This window comes from Pinus tabuliformis, chromosome 3_2, assembly GCF_031772625.1.
Source record: "Pinus tabuliformis cultivar Carrire ecotype Pingquan chromosome 3_2, CPIR1, whole genome shotgun sequence".
Taxonomy (NCBI): domain Eukaryota; kingdom Viridiplantae; phylum Streptophyta; class Pinopsida; order Pinales; family Pinaceae; genus Pinus; species Pinus tabuliformis.
This window is the reverse complement of record NC_142302.1, coordinates 1,071,035,506-1,071,057,797: the sequence shown is the minus strand read 5'-3', so window position 1 is coordinate 1,071,057,797 and position 22,292 is coordinate 1,071,035,506. Positions and strand designations below refer to the sequence as shown.

General features: G+C 39.5%; 1 protein-coding gene across 1 annotated transcript; it reads right to left on the bottom strand.

The window, feature by feature from the left end:
• Positions 1–571: 571 nt before the first annotated feature.
• LOC149184390 (uncharacterized) lies at positions 572–3,210 on the bottom strand. The gene is made up of 2 exons (XM_089417451.1): positions 820–3,210; positions 572–697 (listed from the first exon to the last, which is right to left on the bottom strand). The coding sequence occupies exon 1, from the start codon at positions 3,023–3,025 to the stop codon at positions 1,262–1,264; it is 1,764 nt and encodes a 587-aa protein (XP_089273577.1). The 5' UTR covers positions 3,026–3,210; the 3' UTR covers positions 572–697; positions 820–1,261.
• Between the last annotated feature and the right edge of the window lie 19,082 nt (positions 3,211–22,292).

The window sequence follows — 22,292 nt, the reverse complement described above, 5'->3', positions numbered from 1 at the left end:
AAATCTAGGAAGCGAAGCGTCCGCGGAAGCGTCTACTCTATATATATATATATATATATATATATATATATATATATATATATATATATATATTATATTTTTTTGCATTTATACTCAAAACAAACATCCCAAATACCAAATTAATTGTAGAAGACATGAAAACATGCATATTTTTGCATAAATCAAGATAGATATGGCATCCATGATTCCATTGTAGTTACTAGTATGTACAACAATCATCTATATTCTAGCTATTACAAACATACATCAAATTTTTAAGCATATTATAAAACATAAAACATAGAGCATATTATGATTTATCTAGCAAGTGAGCAACTGTCAACATTTGTCATGTCCAAAATTCAAATAATAATGTTTACAAAATATGTCACTTGGTCACCGCCAAGCCAAAAAGGTTCAAAATTCAAATTCACAAGTCTACAAGTCTAATGAGTAATCTATGACAAAAAGTAGTAGATTGTGAATATATCTACTAATCTCTCCTCCTTCCACCACGAATAGAACGTGGTGGCGGGCCTCCACGTGGTGGCAATGAAGAAGATGGTGCCTGTGGAAGTCGTGGCACTGACACTGATGAAGAAGAACCCCCTGCTGTTGGTGTTGAACCATGGAACCTAGGAACCAAGGGACCAGATGGGGGTGGGGGTGGTGGCATATCAACACGGTCATCATCATCCTAGAATCGCTCAAAAAATTCATGCAAAAAAAAAAACACTAGTTAACAAAAAAATTAAAAACATGAATTAGAGAAATGCTTTATAAGGGAAAATTGGAAAATTCATACCACAATGGACATACCTGGATAAGAGCATCCTCTAATTGCTCTAGTCGCAACACTCCATCCTCCAAATTGGGCTCCTCTGGATTCTTGTCCCAAATCAACAAGTCTTTATTAGACTTTGCATCTTCACAGTAATGGGACAACAATCGCAAGTTGTAATGAACATAAACCAAGCTCTCTGCCCGGTCTAAATTCAACCTGTTCCTTTTAACACTGTGGATGAAAGAATAAGAGCTCCAACACCTCTCTGCAGAAGAAGTGTTTACCACCTGTGATAGCACCCGCAATGCCAAACTCTGTAGAAGTGGAGTACCCCCTCCATGCATGTTCCACCACTCAAGAGCAGAAAAAGTCTCTCGATCTTTAATTGCATGCATGCTCCCAAATGGACCAGTGTTGAGCGTATAGTTGCTCACCTGTCTCCGTACCAATGCAGCCTCCTCCTCATCAGGGATTAATTTACTCAATGCAGCCATATATTTTTGGTGAACCTCTTGATCTTGGTGTGGTTTTCTCCTGCTTCCCCCCCCCAGGTGCTGGTGTTGAAAGCCATGATGGATGATAGTATTTAGGTGTCAAAACATATGCTAATGCATGCAATGGAACATTTAGCATTTCCCATCGGTTTTGCACCTCTACACGAATATAATTGTACAAGTTGATATCTCTAGGCTCAACAATGTCTTTAATCTGCCCCAACATGCTATCCATTTGCTCATACACCTCCCCAATTACTGGTCGATCTGAATCTGCAAACTTGATCATGTAATAAATTGGTTTGGTGAATTGCAAAACATATTTAACCTGTCCCCAAAAGTAACTGTCAAGAACAGTGTCCTTGACTGCATTAGCACCATCTATGTCAGTGTTAATTTCATCCCATGTTTCAGCACACACCAGATTAGTTAAAGCTTGTCTCACCTTCACTAGCCGCCTAAAGGTGAGGTAATAACTAGCAAATCTTGTCTTTGCAATTTTAAGCAATTGCAACTTGGAGTAAGTGCCATAGAAGTAGTTTACCCTTGTATGCCCTGTGATGAATTTAATGAGCTGCTTCCCTCTCCTGTAAACCTCAGCAATCCACCCACATTCTTTGTGTTTCACAATATCATGCATCAAAAGGTTCAATGTGTGAACCAGGCACCCAGACCAAAAGATGTGTGGATGAGTACGCTCAATAATTTTTCCTGCTGCCTTACAATTTGCTGCATTATCTGTGATCACTTGAACCACATTATTCGGACCAACATCTTTGATTGATTTCAATAGGAGATCTGCAATGTTTTGTGCAGATGCAGTGATGGAGGAGGAGTCATGACATGCAATAAATACTGCACCACTAGAAGAAACACCAAGAACATTTATCAAATGTTGGTTTCTAATATTTGTCCACCCATCTGATACAATGGATACCCCAGAATCTACCCACTCATTTGTAAAACGTGTCAAAGCTCTTTGAACCTTAGCTTTTTCTCTTTCTAATAACACTGTTCTAGCTTTCTCATAGTTGGGGGCCTTGTATCCTTTTGGGGCTTCATTGATGGCCTTTACCATTTCATGCCAATAGGGAGAGCGAAGCACATTGAATGGTACACCGCAAGCACAAAGAAAACGGACTATCTTTCCATCCACATCATCCCTCCCAGCAACATTAAGGAAATCCCCTATTGTTCTTCTACCTCCAGAGCTTGCAGAAGTACCATGAGGAGATGAGCAACTACCAAATTTAGAGGTTGCACTTGATTCAGAATGAGTTTTTTGTTTCTTGTTTTTTTGTTGTGCAGCCATCTCTATTTGGATGTATTTTCTTCTTTCTTCAGTTGAAATGTTTGGGCAAATTTGTACCCCCACAAAACCCTTTTTTTCATCACTGTCCAGCACCCCACAAAGATGCCTCCTCAGACGGGTATATGAACCACAATATGGTTTTCCTCCATGACAACCATGAGGGCACACAAATTTGTAAGATCCACCACCCTTTCCCCCATCAAGTTTGGTCACATAGTTCCACAAGGGTGTTGATGTAGCTTTCCCATCTTGTGTTTCAGTGTCCCCTTCAAGTTCATCCCCTTCCTCTTCAAACCCTTCCTCCTCATCATACATTGGGTCACTACTATTAGGACCATCACCAATGTCCTCTTCTGTTTCTTCCCTTCTATTCCTCACCCTTGCCATCATTAAAACCAAGAGTGGAATGATACATAGAAGCCAAAAGAACACCATCTTGGAATATGGATATAGGTGGTGGACAACGGCAACCTGTAAATAAAGGAGCAAGTAGAAACAATGGGAAAGAGTAGGAGAGGGAGGAGAAAAATACAAAAAAAATTTCAAAAAAACAAGGGAGTTTGGGGTTTGAACTTACCTCTTTAGCTCTTGTAGATGAAGTCCTCCAAGCTCTTGCTCCAAGCTCCTCCTCCTTCTCCTAGCTCCTCCTTCTTCACTCCTCCAAGCTCTCCTCTCTTCTCCTCTCCCTTCCTCTCTTCTCTTCTCCTCTCCTCTCTTCTCTTCTCCAACTCTCATAAACTCAAAGTGAGAAAATGAGGAATGAATGGGGGCTTTATTCTTTTCATTCCTCACCTTAACCTCACTCTAACCTCACCCTAACCCACCCCCTTAAGGTTGAGTGAACATAACTTAAAAAAAAAAATTAAAAAAAATGTGTTTTTCTCCCTTGGGCGCGCCCCTTTCCGCCGAAGCGTACGGAAGCGTGCGTAAAGCGTACGGAAGCGTGCGTGAAGCGCACGCTTCCTGCTCCAAAGCGCCACGCTTCGGCGGCCCGAAGCGCCGTACGAAGCGCGCTTCGGAGCCGGCGCTTCGGAAATTCCAGGAAGCGCTAAAAATTTCACGAAGCGCGCTTCGTACGGGGCGCGCTTCGGAGCTTCGATCCGGGGGGGGCGCTTCGTGCAACACTGATTTGCACCTATTGCCAGATATACGACCATCTGCTTGATCATAGCCCTTGTGGCTTCACAAGGATGGAACCTACATCAGATGGATGTCATGACCGCGCTCTTGCACAGTTCGATCAAAGAAGAGGTCTATGTGGTATGATTGAAAATCTCATGTATGCAGGTCGAAGAAGGCTCTCTATGGGCTGAAGCAAGCACCCTGAGCATGGTATGAGAGGATCGATAGCTACTTGATGAAGCTAGGATTCACTAGGAGTGAAGTCGATCCTAACCTTTACCTTAAGGTTGAAGATGGCAAGCCTCTCATACTGGTGTTGTATGTGGATGACCTCTTTCTAACAGGTGCATACCCTCTGATTCACAAATGTAAGAGGGAGTTGGCTTCTGAATTTGAAATGAAGAACCAAGGACTTGAAGTGTGGCAAAAGCCAAGGGAAATTTTCCTATCTCAAGGAAAATATGTGGTGAAGATTCTGGAAAGATTTGGTATGATGGACTGCAAGCCTGTGACTACCTCAAGGATCTTAACTTTCAGAAGTTATATGGTAGTGATGTCGGACCAGATTTGGAAAATGCCTTTGAGTTTCAAAACCTCATTCGCGTTGATGTTCTTGGTGAACCTCCGTCCGAACATATGTTTTGCAGTTAGCATGGTGAGCTCATATTTAGTTGAGCCTCACTAGATTGGTGCCAAGAATCTTCTGAGATGTCTTCAGGACACAATCTCTCATGGATTGAGATACACTGCCGGAAATATGAAATTGCATGATTATTCGAATGCTGATTAGGCAGGTAGTGTGGAGGATCACTGGAGCACTTTTAGTGTTGTTTCTCTTTGGATTCTGCTTCGATATAATGGATGGAAAGGAAGCAGAAATCGGTTGCCATAAGCACCGCCGAGACCGAATACATATCTACGAGTATGATCTCGTATGAAGCTGCCTGGTTGGGGAAGCTCTTTAGTGAGCTGTTTGAACACATACCACTGTGATTCTCTGTAACAACCAGAGGGGGATTCGATTATTGATGAATCCCGTATTCGTCAATTGCTCCAGCAGATAGACATCATCTAGGATATGGCAATTCGATGAGCAAGGAGGCTCCACCGCATTAAGATGATGTACAAGTCGATACACCTTGTCAAAGCCCCGAGGAAAGATCTAATCTGTGATTTTCCCAAACGACTTGGAGTCGTCAAGAAACCCTTGTACAAGGGTCCTGCTGCATGTTGCATACATTGAGCTCTGGGAGCTCTGAGGGCTTGCGGTTTTTACTGGAGCAACCTACAACCACAGGGTGACTCACCCTCCTCTGGTGGTGCACACTGGAACAAGATGATTCGCTCTCTTGTGGGGCAAGATGATTCGCTCTCTTGTGGAACAGGATGATTCGCTCTCCTATGTAGCAGGATGATTAGTTCCCCTGTGAGGCCTGGATTGATGTGTTCTCCATGGCGATTGTAGCAGGATTGATGTGTTCTCTTGTTAGGCCTGGATTGATGTGTTCTCCATGGCGATTGTAGCGGGATTGATGTGTTCTCCTGTGAGGCCTTGATTGATGTGTTCTCCATGGCGATTGTAGCAGGATTGATGTGTTCTCCTGTGAGGCCTGGATTGATGTGTTCTCCATGGCGATTGTAGCAGGATTGATGTGTTCTCCTGTGAGGACGGGATTGATTAAGTTCTCCTGTCGAGACATCCTACCCATGCAGTCTGGGACTCATGGGAAGTACCTCTCATCTGATCAATGAGCAGGGAAATGAAGTTAGGGACCATAGTAGTACCGATGAACGCATCATTATATCTATTGTACTCTCTATGCTAGGATGACCTCAATTGATCTGGGATCAATGATATTGGTCTGGGACCAGTGGTAGGAGTGGTACATTCTATGACACTAACTTCGGGTCGGTTGTTACTAGTCTGGGACCAGTGGTACGCACTCTGAGACTGACTTTGAGTCAGTGGAGGATGTTACTGGTCTGGGACTAGTGGTAGGAGTTGTACTCACTATGACGCTGACTTTGGGTTGGTTGAGACTGGTCTGGGACCAGTGGTACATACTCTGAGACTGACTTTGAGTCAGTATGATACATCCTCGATCATTTCTTCTTCTTCATAATTCGGACAAAAGCAGAGCAGAACAGAACAAAGCAGAGCAGAGCATAACAGAGCAGAGCCATACAGATCAGTACAAAGCAGAACAAGACAAAGTAGAACAGGCAGAATAGAGCAGAGCAGGGCAAGGGTCAGGCTGTACAGGGCAGTGCATTTGATGGATTAATAGTAGCGACCGACAGACAGATTGCAAATGAAGTTCTCCCCAGTTGAGAGAGAGTGTTAAAATTGGCAACTAGGGCCAAACTTCATGTGGGTCATCTTATTCATGGCTGATAATATGTTCATTAGATTCCTCTCGTCGAGAGGTGTAGGATTGATCTAAAGATCATCCGATTCCGATAAGTATTCATGGATATTTGAATTTATTTTGATTATGGAATTATTATCAAACCGACCTACAACTCATGTAGGCTCAAAATCGCAACAGTCGCATCTATTCAAACATCAATAGTTGTGTATAAATACAGGTGGAATTTTCCTCATTTGCACTCACTCATCTCATCACATCTCTCTCTCTCTACTGCGCAGAAAAGAGTCTCTTCTCTACTGCGCATAAAAGGGTCTCTCTCTCACACATGTGAAGCCGGAAGCTGCTAGAACTGAAGCTGCAACTGCAAATCCAAACCTTGACCAGCGTGGACCACCAAACCTCCTCTTCTGATCTGCGCTGTAAGTTCATCTAAACCTCCTCTGAAGGCTGCAACTTTTGGTGGTGGAATCAAGTCGATCCAATGGACGCTTTGCGAGATATCAACTGCCCTAGTCTGAAGGAAGCTGCTGAAACTGAAGCTGCAACTGCAGAAGTGAAGTTTGACCTGCATGGACCAAAAGATCTCCTCATTTGAACTGCGTTGTAGGTTCATCTGAGCCTCCTCTGAAGGCTCCAACTTTTGGTGGTGGAATCAAGTTGATCCGACGGTCAGTTTGTGAGATATCCACCGCCCTAGTTTTGATGATGAAACCGCTAATGCTGATGCTGCTGATCTAGGGTTTGCTACTGCTGATATAAATCAGATTTATTGTACTATTTCTCTTCGCTGAATTATTGAAGATAAAAGAAGATTTGATCAAAGGGTTTCCCCACACATTGTGGCGTTTGTCCCTGGCTAGCCGCCACATCTTGTGTCTCTTGTCTTGGCTTGTTTTCTGTCGATAGTTTAATGTTCTATCTGCACTTTACTTTATATACATGTGATTGCTAATCTGTGGAATATAATAAGAAAAGAAGTAAATTTCTATAAGCATAGAACATACCATAACTTAACGGAAACACATGCTCTTAAAAATTTCTTTTCATTTCATAATTTACAAGAATACATTCATACCTATGAAGATCGAACCTAGTTACACATTTTTCAACACTTGGGAGCATCATGCTTCCAATGTGGCAAGGAGCATGCTCTTGATTTTGGGAGCACAATCCCAAGGGCACTCCCACTGAAAGTGTGGTTCCAAGGCCGAAAGCAATGTGTGGATGGTTCCTGGCACCTGCAACCTTGAACTGACCAATATTGGATGAATCTCACTGTTAGGCAGTACAAGAATACATAGCATGCGGATTTGGATGTAATTTGTGTAAAAGTATACAATGTTGAGTTCAGCTTGAAGAAAATGAATTGGGCACTAAACAAACAATTTCAATAGAAAAGTTGACTAGACCTAACGTTATTAAACAAGTCCATTGTAGTTGGTCCCATATTGGGTACACGAGGACACTGTGGTGGGTATCTTAATAACTCAAAATGATTTACAAAATCGCACCATCTTAAAGCTTTTAATTTGGCTTTTTACATAAAAAGAAGATTAAACATGATCAGGTAATGAATGAATCCATGGTATGTGGGATCTAGATGTAGTTTGTGTGGAAGTATACAATATTGAGTTGAGCTTAGAACAAAATGAACTCGGAACTGAACAAACAATTCAATAGACAAGTCGACTAGACCTTAAGATATTAGACATGAAATCCGGGGATTATATAGGGACATATAGTTGTCTATTCAACGCTGCAAGAGTTCAAAGGTGCTAAGAATGGCAAAGAAAGGCCCGTCTGTTTTGATCCAATATTGGGTATGCTAGTTGTAAAAATTACAAGCATGGTGATAGAAGTAACATAAATAAGAAGCACAAGACAAACATATGCACTAGAGATTTACCCTGCAAACCCTTTACCAAGAAAACCAGCTACAAATAGATATTTATTATTACCTTGCCCAATCTGTCCAAGTTGGCCAAACACCAAGCCACTTGAGGCACATTATAATGGAGAACCAAGCCTTCAAATAGGCTTTATCACAAGCCAAACCATGAAAAATTACCACAGGTTACACAATATCATGAGCTCATAAACCACCAATGGTAACCACATCACTAATTGAATCAAAGTTAATTACTCCTTAACTGGGTTGAGATTAACCCAGCATTCCCTGCTTTACACTTGACATGGGGCAAACACATATCCCCCTCAAAGTTTATCACTAGGTATCGAAAATTATTACAAGCCCCCTCTAATTATGCTACCTATTACCGCTCAAATTAGCAGTGTTGGCAAAGATCAACCAAGATTGCTACCAGGTAAGCACTATTAGGAATACGCCCAATGTCACTTCAGCGTATTCCTCTCGCTTTAGGCTAACTCCCACTAAATGCCACGGGTGGTATCCCTACACACAACAACTCAACCAAAGAAATAATAGACCAATGCCTAGATGAAGTATATGGAAGAGGTAGGAGTTAGTTAAATAACTAAATTTTGATCTGATTTATGATGTAACAGCAAATTAATATTGCAGACCAGCAATGGAAAAAGTACTCAATATGCTAAGAAAATGAGCTTGAAACACCACAAATTGAGTATGATAGCTTCTTACCACAATAGAAGACAAAATAGAGTTGTTATACCTGTTCTATATGGCTGTAAGAAGACAAAATTCTTGTTGTTCAGACCTGTAACTTTAATATTTCTGAAAAGTGCACCAGACTAGCAAGCATAAGGCCACTTCAAGGGCCCGAAAATAGTTTATAGTGAACCTGAAACACAGAGGACTTAATTGGAGGTGTTAGTACTATCAAAGACTTTTTCAATGAGCAGAAGAACACTAATTTTGGGTAAGTAGTTTGAAAGAAATTCAATATGCAATGTAACTACTCAAAAAGGAGCCCACAACTGTGAGGGATGAAAATTGACTTGGCCAGAAATAATGATCAGACCTACAAATCATTTTGAACAGCCAATATATGATCTAACAATAACAATTAGTCAATGAAAAACCTCTTTAGATCAACTACAATGGATACAAAAGATTTTATCTTGGTTTTCATGTATGACAACGCAAAGGTTTGCCTCTAATCACTCTCAATTACTGTAGATTATTTCCAGACCTTGTAAGCAGCCTTAAAACACTTGGAAATATGATTGTAACAGCAATATGAAGCTAATTAAGGGGGATCATACAGCCTTAGGGCCTAGGGCTTCCCCAAATACAAGTTTTTGTGGCGATCTTCAATGAAATGATAAATAAATGCAATGTAAAGCACAATTTAGTGAAAATATTCACTATTGAAATATTTTTTTGAGATTTTTATAAGAAATACTTTGATTTTTTGAAATATGTGAGCTTTCTAGAGTTTTTTATATTTAAGACTAATTACAAATTTACAAAAAATACAAGGAATTTTGAGATATAATTTTTTGTAAGAAAATTATTGCAAATTGTTAGAATAAGGATATGATCCTTCTTCCACAAGAGTCAAGGACAAGGAATTATGTCCTCTCTTGATTTGGTATCTCAATGCTTGAGGTTTTGGAATGCTAGGTGGAACACCAAGGATACAACCCTAGCATCAAAACAAGACAAGTAATGGAACCAAAATTCCACTAGGAGGACCTTCCAAGAAGAGAATCCTACAACCAAACAACCAACAATTATGGCAGATAAGGTTATTTACCTCTAGAGGGGAGAGAAAATCATGTCCCAAAAGATAACAACAATACCTTGTATGAATTAAGAGAAAGTGTGAGATGAACCCTAAACCTCCTCTTCCAAGACTTCTTGGATTAATTAGCTTAGCCTTGTAGTAACTTTGAGGTGCTCCAAAATTTTCCTTTGAAAAATGTTTGATCAACCAAACAAAAGAAGAGAACTTACCTGTAAGTCTTTTTGTCTCATGAAAAAATTCACGTTGCATTAGATAGCTCAACAAGTTCACAATGGTTTGTCGAGGAGAAGGCCTATATTTATATATGAGGGTCTTCAAAATATCCCCCTTGGTCTCCCACAAAATAGGTAACTTGCCATCCACAAAATGATTGGAGGCTAGGTTAAGAGAATCATTTTTTCAAATTTTACATTGGATAAACCCAAAAGAGGCAATCATGCTACAACAAAGAGGCCCAAGAGGGCCATTTTGATATCTATTAACCCAACGTTCCACTTGTGTCTTCATGGCTGACTTGTTTGAAAAATCAGCCCTCTCTTGGTGGCGCAACGACTTCATATGACCCATCTTTCACCTTCAAATGAGTGGGGGTAAGGTAGCCCACTAGGGTTGAGTGGATGGTTTTCTTGGGCTGATTTCTTTGCTTGAATTTGGATTAATCTTGCTTGAAATGCCGCCTTTCCTTACCTGGAACCTTCAAAATTGTCTTGAGGAAGAGTTCTCCTTGCAATGTCTAGCTTGCTTAACCCTTTCTTGGAGTGATTTAAACTTGATGCTTGAAATTAGCCCTTGGGAGCCTCCAATTTAAACACTATCAAAGAACACTCTATCTCCTCTAGTCCCCAAAAAACACAATTAAACTTTATGATGACTTTTGACACTCAAATAATGACCCTCTTTTCACCCTATCATGGATCAAATGATATTTAGTTATGAATGAGAGTGTGCAATATAAAAATTTTGAAAATCTGCATTCTACCTCACTTCTGTAAGGCCACATAAAAATTTTGAAAATCTGCATTCTACCTCACTTCTGTAAGGCCACATATCTACTTCACAAAGTTTTCAGCCTTGGTACCGAAAATGAGTTCTTCAATAGCCCTGCAAGAAACTTCAAATCTGCCCAACACTACATCTAAGCAATCTTGAGAATGTACACACTGCAAAGACTTCAAGCATAGATCATTTCAAGCCTTAGAGCAAGATCTATCTCAATACACAGATCTGAAAGTTACTTCAATTACGGTGGAAAATTAGCAGCAACGAATCAGATCTGATATTTTCAATGTTGCATTTATCATGTTGGCAAATATATCACCAAGGATCCAAAATATAAGTTATCTACAATGATGAGAAAAATATCAGAAAACTTTTAAAAAATACGAAAAACAATCATTTTTTCAATTTTCTAAACATCTAAAACAACAACAACATCAAACAAACACACTGCTATGCATGAAAATAAAAATAGTATATAAGATGTATCAAATGTCAACTGATACATCACACACTGATACTGAATTCTGATATCCGTCCTTAGTCCTATATTCTGACAAGATGATACACAATCACATCAAAAAAAAAATGTATCTCATGAGATGAATCATCATGAAGCATCTAGATACTGCAATTGTATATGCACCAAGAAAGCATGGATTCCCTCTACTCCTTTTATAGGCAAAGATCCCTGCTCTTCCTTTGGAAGCAGTGGGTACAGGTATTGGGGCTAAGCCTAAGTTGGAAAATGCAAGAATCGGGGCTGAGACGGAAAAAGTAGGGCGAAGGTGGAAGCCAAAATGCATATCTTCTCCTACTTGCATGTCTCTATGGAGGCAGTGGCTACAATGCAATCACAATCTCCTGCTTTAAATGTGTCTGCACTAGAAGTGGGACATCTTCCTCTGAATCTCCACCCTCCTCTATCACATCATCGTCTGGAACAAACAAAGTTCGTTCTTCAGGTTAAATACTCCAGAAGACTTGGAATATGTAGATCTCCATTGAGATACAAGAATATATATTAAAATGTATGAGTAAGAATGATGTTACAAATGAGAGAGAAGGAACTGCTTATATCTTAGGCAGGTGCCTCTTCATGGAAAGTCATGTCCCATTTAGACATGCCTCTTCAACACTAATAACTAATTAACTAATCATTATTATAATTATCATCATTATTTATATTTAATATATTTTATTCATAACATTCCCTTCCTCTTCAAAAATCTTTGTCCTCAAAGCTTGTTGATGAAAAGGATTGATCTCCTTTTTTTTTTCGAATGTCTTCTCATCTCAGAACTATCATCTTCGTTGATACAAGTTGATATGATCCTTGGAGTGATATATAAAATTGTCGCACGAAGAAAAGATCATCCTAAATTAATCTTTTGTGAAATCTTTTGATTACTAGAAACTTGTGATGGATCATTATCACTGCACTGAATTGTGCGCACTTCAGTATCCTTCTGAATATAAGTTTGTTGTTTTTGCTTTGAGAGATACAGATATGCAAATTGATTGGAAAGTCTGCTTTTGTGATTCAGATGTAGATAAGGAGTTTGTCTTTCCCTTATCATGTGTATGGCAAGATTGAGACTTACTTCAGGTTCTGATGTCGCCGAGTTGGTTACAAAATCTTCACCTGGGTTTTTCATTGTTTGAACTACAACTTCTAAGTACGTCCTTACTTCAGTTGGGTTTGGATTTGTCTGAATTGTGATATTAATGGGATCTGTGTTTGTTTCCTTTTCTTCGACTAGGGATGTTATGACTAGCAACTTCGATGCTTCTTCTTGAATACAATGTTCTAAGTTCTAACTTGTCTTTTAACGACTTTGTGTCCTTCTTAAGCTTTTTAATTTGTTAGTGACGTTTCTCTATGATCCTCAAGTCACAAGACTTCTTCATTTCTATCAACATTGATTTTGTCAATTTCATTTTGCATATTTTGTAATACTTTTTTACCTTCTTGAAAAATTACTTTTGAAATATCTTGGATGTCTTCTGGTGTTACTGAATTTGGCTTCACGGTGACATCCTGTAGTGTTATTTTTTTCTTTTTGTAAGAAAATGTCAAAAACTTCTTTTTCGTATTCAGGATGAAGGAACCAAGGGTTTCCATCCAAGGTGAACCTAAAATAATGTCACCTTGATCGCACCATAGGCTTTGAACTAAGAATTGTGATATGAATGTATAATCTCCAACGTTTAATTGTAAATTGGTTATGTCATATATTTTGTTGTTAAAACAGTCAAATTTTTCAATTATATTTGACTCAAGAATCACTAATTGGTTTGTGATTTTAGGTTTTATATAATTTTACCTTCCGCTGGTGAGATAGTGATAGTAACATCTTTTCCCGCAATAAATAGCACTGAGGCATAGTTATATTTAGTTTCTGGAAATATTTCAACCTTCATTTCTGAATTAGATGTCATCTTGTTTGTCAAGGTGAACTTTCTTCAATTTCACCCCTCCTTTAATATTAATACCCTTCAACTATTGGATAACTTCAAATAACACTTTTTGTAATTCAAAACTTGAACTTCCCTTTCCTTTTTCCTTTGTTATTTGAATTTTACTCCCTTTCTTTTTATATAGACTCTCTCCTTTTCTTTTCTTTTATATCTATATAATTTAACTCTTTTATTTTTTTTATTTTATTTTTTTACAAATAATGTTTTATGAATTTTGAATCCTTTTCAATATATATGTAATCTAACCTTCTCTTTCTTTTCTTTTTATTATCTTTATTTACCCTTTTATTTTTTAATATCCAATTTATCTCTTGGATATCTTCCCACTAAACTTGTTAAACTTTAATAATCCTTTTCAAAAATTAAAGTGGAAAGGCATGACTTGTGAATATGGATGTGATTGTACGAATACGATGATGCAATGGTACAAAAATTATTGACGGTAATTATTATTGTTTTAATTAATGGTATGGTAGAAAGTGGGGAATGATGCAGCTACGACAATTATGGCGTGTCGTGGTGCAGTGCGGGTTGAGCAGGACAATGTCAAGATTGAGACTACAACTTGATTGTGTGGCTCGTTGCAGCAGACAGATGCCGCGTATTGTGGATTTCGGTGGCTGCCGTGGAATTCTATGGTGATGGAGTTCGGTGGGGAGCCACGAATGTATGTGGCACCGTTGGACTCGTTGCAATCGGATATTAGTACCTCCATTCACTAAGGTGCCTCCTCCATGACAGGCTTCTAAGCCCCCACTTGCACCCTGCTCTAACAATTAAGGTGTCTCCTCCATGACAGACCTGTGAAAATTTCACCACTGAAATCCTATTGTAGCAACTGGAAATCATTCTTCTAATTGTTAATTAATTTAACAATTTATTTGCTACGGCAAACACTGAATAAATCACACAACAACATTCACAAATAAAACTACGGAAAATAATAGCACTAGAAACTGAGAAATATGTTAGCGCACACATCAAAAATTAACACAGTTATTTTTGGACAAATGTCATTGGAAAAATCCAATGCGGGGCTGAGGGTTTTTATTATTATGCAGCAGTGAGAAATTCTACGTACAATCTGGATGCCGAAAATTGGGAATCCTACAGCGAAATTACTGGCAAAAATATTGTGAGGAATTTTCCTTACCCCCACTAGCAATTTGGGCTCTGACTGTAGCTCCAAGTGAGCCATCCAAACAACCTATGTGCATGCCTACGTCACCCTTGCGCAGTCCCTTCTACGCTCTGCCTAAATCAGCTGCTCTTGTAGTCGTCCTGTCTACCACTGGGTGAGAAACTGTCTCTTCGACCTTCTGGAACACTTTCCTAGCCTCTGGAACTTAAATCCAACTTCTCTCCAGCAAAATTGAATTGCCTCTAGAGGTTTTTGCGCAGCCCCTGCGTCAACCTCACTGTGGCTCTTTCTACCTCTCTGCAATGCACTTCACTGGATCTAGAAAGCTTCCTCCGTCTCATTGGTCCTGCCCCTCACTATCTTTGCTTCCTTCTGAACCTCGAACTCTTCTGGCAACTGCTAACTCTCTAGAAAAAGCGAACTCTCCAAGGAAATCGAACTCCACAAGTGTGTTCTCAATCTACCCATCAAATTCTTCTTGCAATCCTATGTTGGATAGCCAATGGACAAGATTAAAATTTAATCAAGGGCCCAAATTAATTCCTTGTCGATCCGTGTGAGTTTCTAAATGATTCACACCTTATCTCAATTAATTTTGATTAATTAACCCCTTTTCCTAAGTTTAAACTTAAGAAATAATTAAAAATAGGCTAATAATCTAATTAAGACACTTCTAGGCGGAATTTCTAGAAACGATTTATGGGTTATGGAGAAATCCTATGTTTTAGCCTCTCCACAAGGTTTCGAGACTAGAACAACTTCGATGCTACAGAGACTAACACTACCTCTCAGCAAGGAAGGTGTTCTCTCTAGTGTTGCACACTCTGCCACAACACTCTATCTTTGTACCACCCTTTGTCATGTTGTTGATGTCTGGCCACTACCCACCAACCACTCAACAACTCTGATGTTGCGTTTGTGTTGCTGCTGACACTGCCATACTGCTAACAACCCTGCATCTGCAATGCAATTCCCTCTTAATTGTTGTTGTTGCAACTGCAACTACTACAACTGAGAAGCATCCTAAACACTGAATCAACTGTGTTTAGTATGATGCATCTGTGTCTCGGGCCCTAACTGCTCCTAGCTACTGCACTATCCACTGAAGAATTTGCATTGTCTGTTGAAAAATATGCGTTGTTGCTGACTCTGCACTGTTGCCAACACTGCACTACGCTTCTCAGCACCTGACCACTATTAGTCTACAATTGTCACCTTGGAATCTGACTACCATTGATCCATCCTGCTACTGAATATTGTGGGTCCTCGTAGCAAGGTAATGATCCATGAGGATAACACCTCAATGGACCCTGTCACCCTGCCCATGTCTGTGTTGCTCTGGGACTATAGCTCTAGAACGCCCCACCTCTCTTTTGGAGGTATAGCTGCAAACATTGAAAAACCTTCCTCCAGCCTAGAGGACAACTTATCAATCTCAATGAACGCTGCTGCATGGTCCTGCGTCTCTAACTTGCCCTTCTTCCTGAGAGGACACTACTTACTATAGTGGTCGAATTAACTCCATCTGAAGCACTTGACCTTTGACACGTCCTTCTTCTTTTTCTTGCCCCCCTGCCCCTGACTGGGACCCTTAGATGCTAGGGCCACATTTGCTTCTTCCTTCTCAACTTTCACGCCCTTGCTGCTATTATCGTTGATGGTACTCTTTACTAGAGCCCACCTCAAATCCTCCTGTTGTAGATCAGACCACATCCTGTCCCATTTAGGCAATGTGTCTCTGCCCAAGATACTTTGGACAAACACCTGCCAGTCATCTAAGACACTATTCAGTGCCAACCGTACAAGCTTTGTGGGTTGAGGTGCCTCCCCAATGGCTGATAGTGTTAAATTTTCAGATTGTTCTATGTTGTATGAATTACTTTAGCCCAAATCAATACTTCAATTAGCAATTTTTCCAATTACAATTAGTCTTTTTATTCATCAACAGTAATTGAAGATAAAACAATAAATGCAATGACAAAGGAGATAATCAACACATAAACAAGAGACACCATATTTGGTCAAAGACAAAGGAAAAACCCCAAAAAGGGGGAAATGCCTTTGAAATTCTTCTTCTATTAGATTGTCATGAAATGTTCAGCAGGGAGTACAATGAGCCCAATACAATAGCATCAGCAAAACAACCCAATAACATTCAGACATAAGTTTCTAGTATCTGAATACATCAAAGACAATTTTTCCCATCTGTGATCAACTGTGGTCAACTTTAGTCAATGATAAATTTCAGTCAAACTTCCTAGTGGCATGCATGAGGACTTGTGCGAGTGACTGGAGGCTTTCGGTCGCACCCTTGATGCCTGCAAGCCAACAACTGTGGTCAAGTTTTCCCTGTGGCGTGCTTGCGACTGTAATCAAAAACCCTAAAACAGATGCGAGCCTCGAACCCTGTAATTTCGAACTTTTGCGAATTTTTGTTGTTGTCCCTACCTCAGACATGTGCGAGCCAATCAATGAAGAGAAGAAGAAGACGCTTAGTGATTTCTAAATGAGCTTGAGGTCACTTGTATTTATAGGCTTCCAAGGGTATCCAATTTGCTTTAGGGCCGACCTTATCCAAATGTGCATATGTGGGCTTTTCTTCATAAGTACATTTTCCCTTATCCAAATTTGATGATCTTTAGGTCGATTTCAGTCCTCTCGAAAAGAGGAATTCAATGCAATCATCATTTCCATCAAATGAGTTGTCCAAAGTGGAATTTGACCGCAGTTGCATATTTTAATACTCCCTCTCAACTAGGGAGAATTCCACATGTCAATATCTAACCATTGATCAACATGTCATGAATATACTATCTTCATATCATGTCCCATCTCTATTCAAATCTATCTGTTGAAACATTCTCAAATCTAAAGAAGAATCATCGAGGAGCTAACGCTACCACCCTCTACATCGTCGGAGAGCATATCTCAATCCAAAACCACATCGAGGAGTACATCTCAACCCGGAATCTCATAGGGGAGATAAATATCTCTAACCCCATATCGAGCAATAGGTGATATAGGGGAGCACATCTCAACCCATCCTATTGCCTACCAATCTTCCCAACAATGATCCTCAAGAGTCATGTGGTAGAACACCTGCATCATAATCCAAGCTTGGGCTAGATACCCAACTTACCAAAAGGTAAGGATCACATGCCCCAAGCCTCCTCAACCCGTTGGCCAGATGGGGAGGGACAATCCCAACAATCTCGGCTTGTGGGTATGATGCCAACTGGGGTATACTCTACAAAGACCAAGATAGAGGAGCAGTAACTCCAACCCTATGGGTAACAAATAAGAATGATACCCTATTGTCCAGAGATCCCTCGACACCAGGAGCCCTCTATCTCAATTCCACACACTGGGAGCTCAAACAGGGGGGAAGCATTGTCTCAGTGTCCTTGATTAGCGATGCCCCTTATCAAGAGGGGTCACATCTATCAGTCCAAGCTGCTCTCTGAAGACCAAGAAATTCTCTTTCGACAAAGCCTTGGTAAGAATATCTGCAATCTACTCATCTGTCGATATGCAATGGAGTCTAACGACTCCTCTCTGCACCATGTCTCGAATGAAGTGATATCGAATCTCTTTATGCTTGGACACGTCATAAAATACGGAATTCTTTGCAATTGTCACAATATATCACTGTAGTATCTAGGACCTGTTGCACTCAAATTGTCAAAGTTCTAGGGAAGTGGAAGTACCAACATTTTTCAACAAGGATCAGATCACATATCAGCAGTCCAAGTGTCATGGTCATCCCATTCTGCAAGTTATATATTGTAAATGATCTTAGTAAAACCTTGAGTCTATGTAACAACCTAGGTAAGCCTATAATTTGATAAAGAATTCCATCCTAGGAGGTTTTTTAACCTCACTGATTACCTGTGTTTTTCAACACGGCTAATCAGAAGAGTTTTTTCCCTCCAACTTAAACCCCCAAAGCTAGGGTGAAATTTATTGTCGGATTATTAAGTGAGTCCTATTGTTTTAGTCGAGTCTGATGTAAAAGTGGTTTGGGAATTATTTAAGCTAATTGGCTTCATTATTTTATTACAAATCACTTGGTTTACTAGATCATATTGAGTGGTAGATGGGTTATGTGTCTTGAGGGTCTGAGACAAATGTGTATTCTCTCTTCGAGTCTTGTAAATGAAAAATCATATGCTTTAGAGGGTTGGAAAAATAATTAAATACCCTCATGTCTAAATTAATTAATTTTTCTGGAAAAATTAAATTAAATCCCAAAACAAAAAATTAATTAATTAGAGTCAAGTTAAATTGTATTAGGAAAAAAATTCTCCAAATGGAAAAATTCGTAGGTCTTGAAAGAATCAATTTTTAAAGGTCCTCCACGAAGGGAATAATGTATATTTCAAGAAAATTTGATCCCTTAGACCTTGGTGGTTAAGTCAAAGTCAAACATTTGAGGAAATTAGTTTAAAATAATTAGTTTTGAGCTAATTAAAATGGAATTAAATGATAAATTCGAAATTCCTCAAAAATAAAAATAAAGAGCCAATATTAAAAGATCTTAAAGTGTTTATCAACGGCCAAGATTATTTTGACAAGGATCAAAGAAACTAACAATTATTTCTCCATTTGGAGGATTTATCTATAAATTAGAGAGTCAGTTGAGTCTCTAGTCATCTTGATCTCTGGCTAGAATTGTTGCTAAAGCATTTTGTAAACTATTATCCCGCTAGGAACTATTTTTTCTACTATAATAAAAGACTTTGGGGTGCAACTTGAGGTGTTCTTCTCATTGATTTGTGGTATGCAGTGTTGTTAAAATCGCGATAAAATCGCGATTTTATCGAAAAAGTGCGATTTTTTCATTTACCCGATTCAAATCGCGATTTTTATGCATAAAAATCGCCACTTTTTTTTATAACGATTTTTATCGAAAAAATCGCGAGTTTTTGAAAATATCGCGATTTTTTCGAAAAAATCGCGATTTTTAAGGAAAAAATCGCAGGTCGTCGGGGCAGCGGGCTTTTTATATGCAAAATCGATTTTTATTATGTCATTTTGCTGTTTGCGCGCGGAGGAGGAGGAGAAGAGGTGAGGGAGAGGAGCTGAAGGGTTTCCGTCGGATTTGGGAGCGAATCGAAGCGTTTTTAAGAGGAATCCAAGCCTAGATCACCAATTTGTCCATAAAAGAGGTATGTAGATTAATTTTTTTTGGTTTTGCTTCTATAAAAACTTTGGTTTTCATTGTTTTTAAAGAATTTTTTGAAATTTTTCATTGATTTGGGATGGGTAATTTGTTATGACTATGAGAACCAATTTGTTATTTTTATTTTCTCATTTTTTTTAAACATTGTTTATTTTTTTTGAATTTTCATTGTTTTTTGGCATTTGGTTGGGTAACTTGGGTTTAGAAATTGGGATTTTGGAAATAATTAGCTTGTAATTTTGCAAATGCTAAATTGTAATTTGTATTATCATTTATGTAATCCTAAATTCCTATTTCCTAATCCTTATTTTTCCATAGGTTTGCAAATTCAAAATTCAAAAACAAACATGCCAAGGAAATTGGATCCTTTCTGGGAATATGGTGACCCTAAAACTCCGAATGATAGACAAAACTTGTATTGCAAGTTGTGTGGAAAGGAAATATTCGGGGGGGTGTACAGGTTGAAGTTCCACCTTGCACAAATCCCTGGACGTGATGTGGGGCCCTGTCTAAAGACAAATGCTGAAATTATCCAAAAAGCCATGAGAGCATTGGGAGAATTAGAGCACACTAGAGACGCCAAAGAAGAACTCAAAAGGCAACTAAAAAGGTCAGCTGACGGAAGTGGGCCAAGTGGCACAGGTTCTACTGCAGCGTCAGTCAATCCGGTAGCTGCATCATCATATTTTGTTCCTCGAACCACACCTGGTTCACAACCAACTATTGGTTCAATGCTAAAAAGAACTGAAAAAGAAAAAGCTGACAAGTTGATGACAAAATTTCTCCTCTGGAGTGATATTCCTTTCAGCATTATAAGGAATAATCCATTTTTCCAACCTACTGTTGATGCTATTGCCAATGTTGGCCCGGGGTACAAACTCCCTTCTCTTCATGATTTCAGAGGCCGGCTTCTTCAAGATGAAAAGAGTGACTGCACCCAAAGATTGGAGGATTTTAGGGCATCATGGGCACAAACAGGATGCACTGTTATGTCAGATGGTTGGACTGACCAAAAGGGGAGAACCCTTATAAACTTCTTGGTTAGTTGTCCCAAGGGGACTATGTTTATCAAATCTGTTGATGCAACTCATCAAATCAAAGATGCAAGAACTTTATGTGATTTGCTGGATGTGTTTATTTTGGAGGTGGGTGCAGAAAATGTTGTCCAAGTCATAACGGACAATGCTGCAAATTATGTTGCTGCTGGTAGAATGCTTATGGACAGGCATCCTGCTTTATTTTGGACACCTTGTGCTGCCCATTGTATTGATTTGATGTTAGAGGACATTGGGAAAATTCCCTTTGTCAAAGAGGTTGTTGACTCATCAAAAAGCATCACAAAATTTATTTACAATCACACATCTGTGCTTAGCTTGATGAGAAGATTCACCAACAACAAAGAGTTGGTGCGCCCCGCCATTACACGGTTTGCGACGAGTTTCATATCTCTTCAATCCCTCGTGAATTCTATGTGGGATTTGAAGAGAATGTTTCTTTCAGAGGAGTGGCGTGCTTCGTCAATGAGCCGCAAACCAGAAGCAGAGGCCGTCTGCAGACTAGTTTCATACCAGGAAGACTTCTGGGCGGGAGTGCAGGAGGTGTGCACTGTTACAGAACCTTTGGTAAAGGTTCTTCGGTTGGTTGATGGTGAGAAGCCCGCAATGGGCTATTTGTATGAAGCCATGGACAGGGCCAAAGAAGCCATTCGGTCCTACTATGATGACAAGGGAGATGATGGGTTCCAGAGACAACTCCTTCTATGGAAGGTCATTGATGAGCGATGGAACAACACACTCCATCGTCCAATTCATGCTGCGGGGCTTTTCCTGAACCCTGCATTTTCTTATGCATGTGGGTTTAATTTTGATGTTGAGGTCGTGGAAGGATTATTAACCTGTGTCCAGAAGATGGTGAGATCTTCAGAAGAACGTATGGAGATCTCTAGACAAATTGAGCAATATAAGTTGTCAGGTGGCACATTTGGCTTTGAGATGGCTGTCATTGATAGGACGGTTAAAATGCCAGGTATTTTTTAGTTTGTACTTTGTAACTTTGTTTCAAATTTCATTGTTTCTTCAAATTCCATTTTTTTCTTATGTTTATTTAAAATTTTATTTGTAATTTTGTTGTAGACGCATGGTGGAAGATGTATGGTGGCAGAGTACCCCTTTTGCAAAATCTTGCCGTACGCATCCTCAACCAAACATGCAGCTCCTCGGGATGTGAGCGCAATTGGAGTGTATTTGAAAAAATACACAACAAGAAGCGCAATAGGTTAACACTTAAACATTTAAAATATTGCAAATTTCCAAATAAATTTTTGAATTCATTAAAGTTTTAAACAATATTTTTTTATAATATTAATTATTAATTATTAATTTATTATTTCATGAACTTTGTACAGGTTGGAGTCCCATAGACTTAATGACATGGTCTATGTCTACTACAATCTTCGATTGTGGGTGAAACAACTAGAGAAGACACCTGATACGGAAGCCATCTCATTGGATGGGATTGACACCACTGCTGAATGGAGGGTTGAGACCGAGAGGCCTCTCATGGATCCCACTGAGGATTGGTTAGTGCAGGATGAGGGGGAGGAGGAGGGGGAGGAGGAGGAGGAGCAGGAGCAGGAGGAGGAGGAGGAGTTGGAGGAGCAGGAGGAGGAGGTGACACCGCCTACCCGGGCTACCCGGGCTACCACTACCAGAGGACGTGG

Bases quoted from the DNA above. Each gene is read 5' to 3' on its own strand.
- LOC149184390 (XM_089417451.1), bottom strand. From the start codon at position 3,025: ATGGTGTTCTTTTGGCTTCTATGTATCATTCCACTCTTGGTTTTAATG.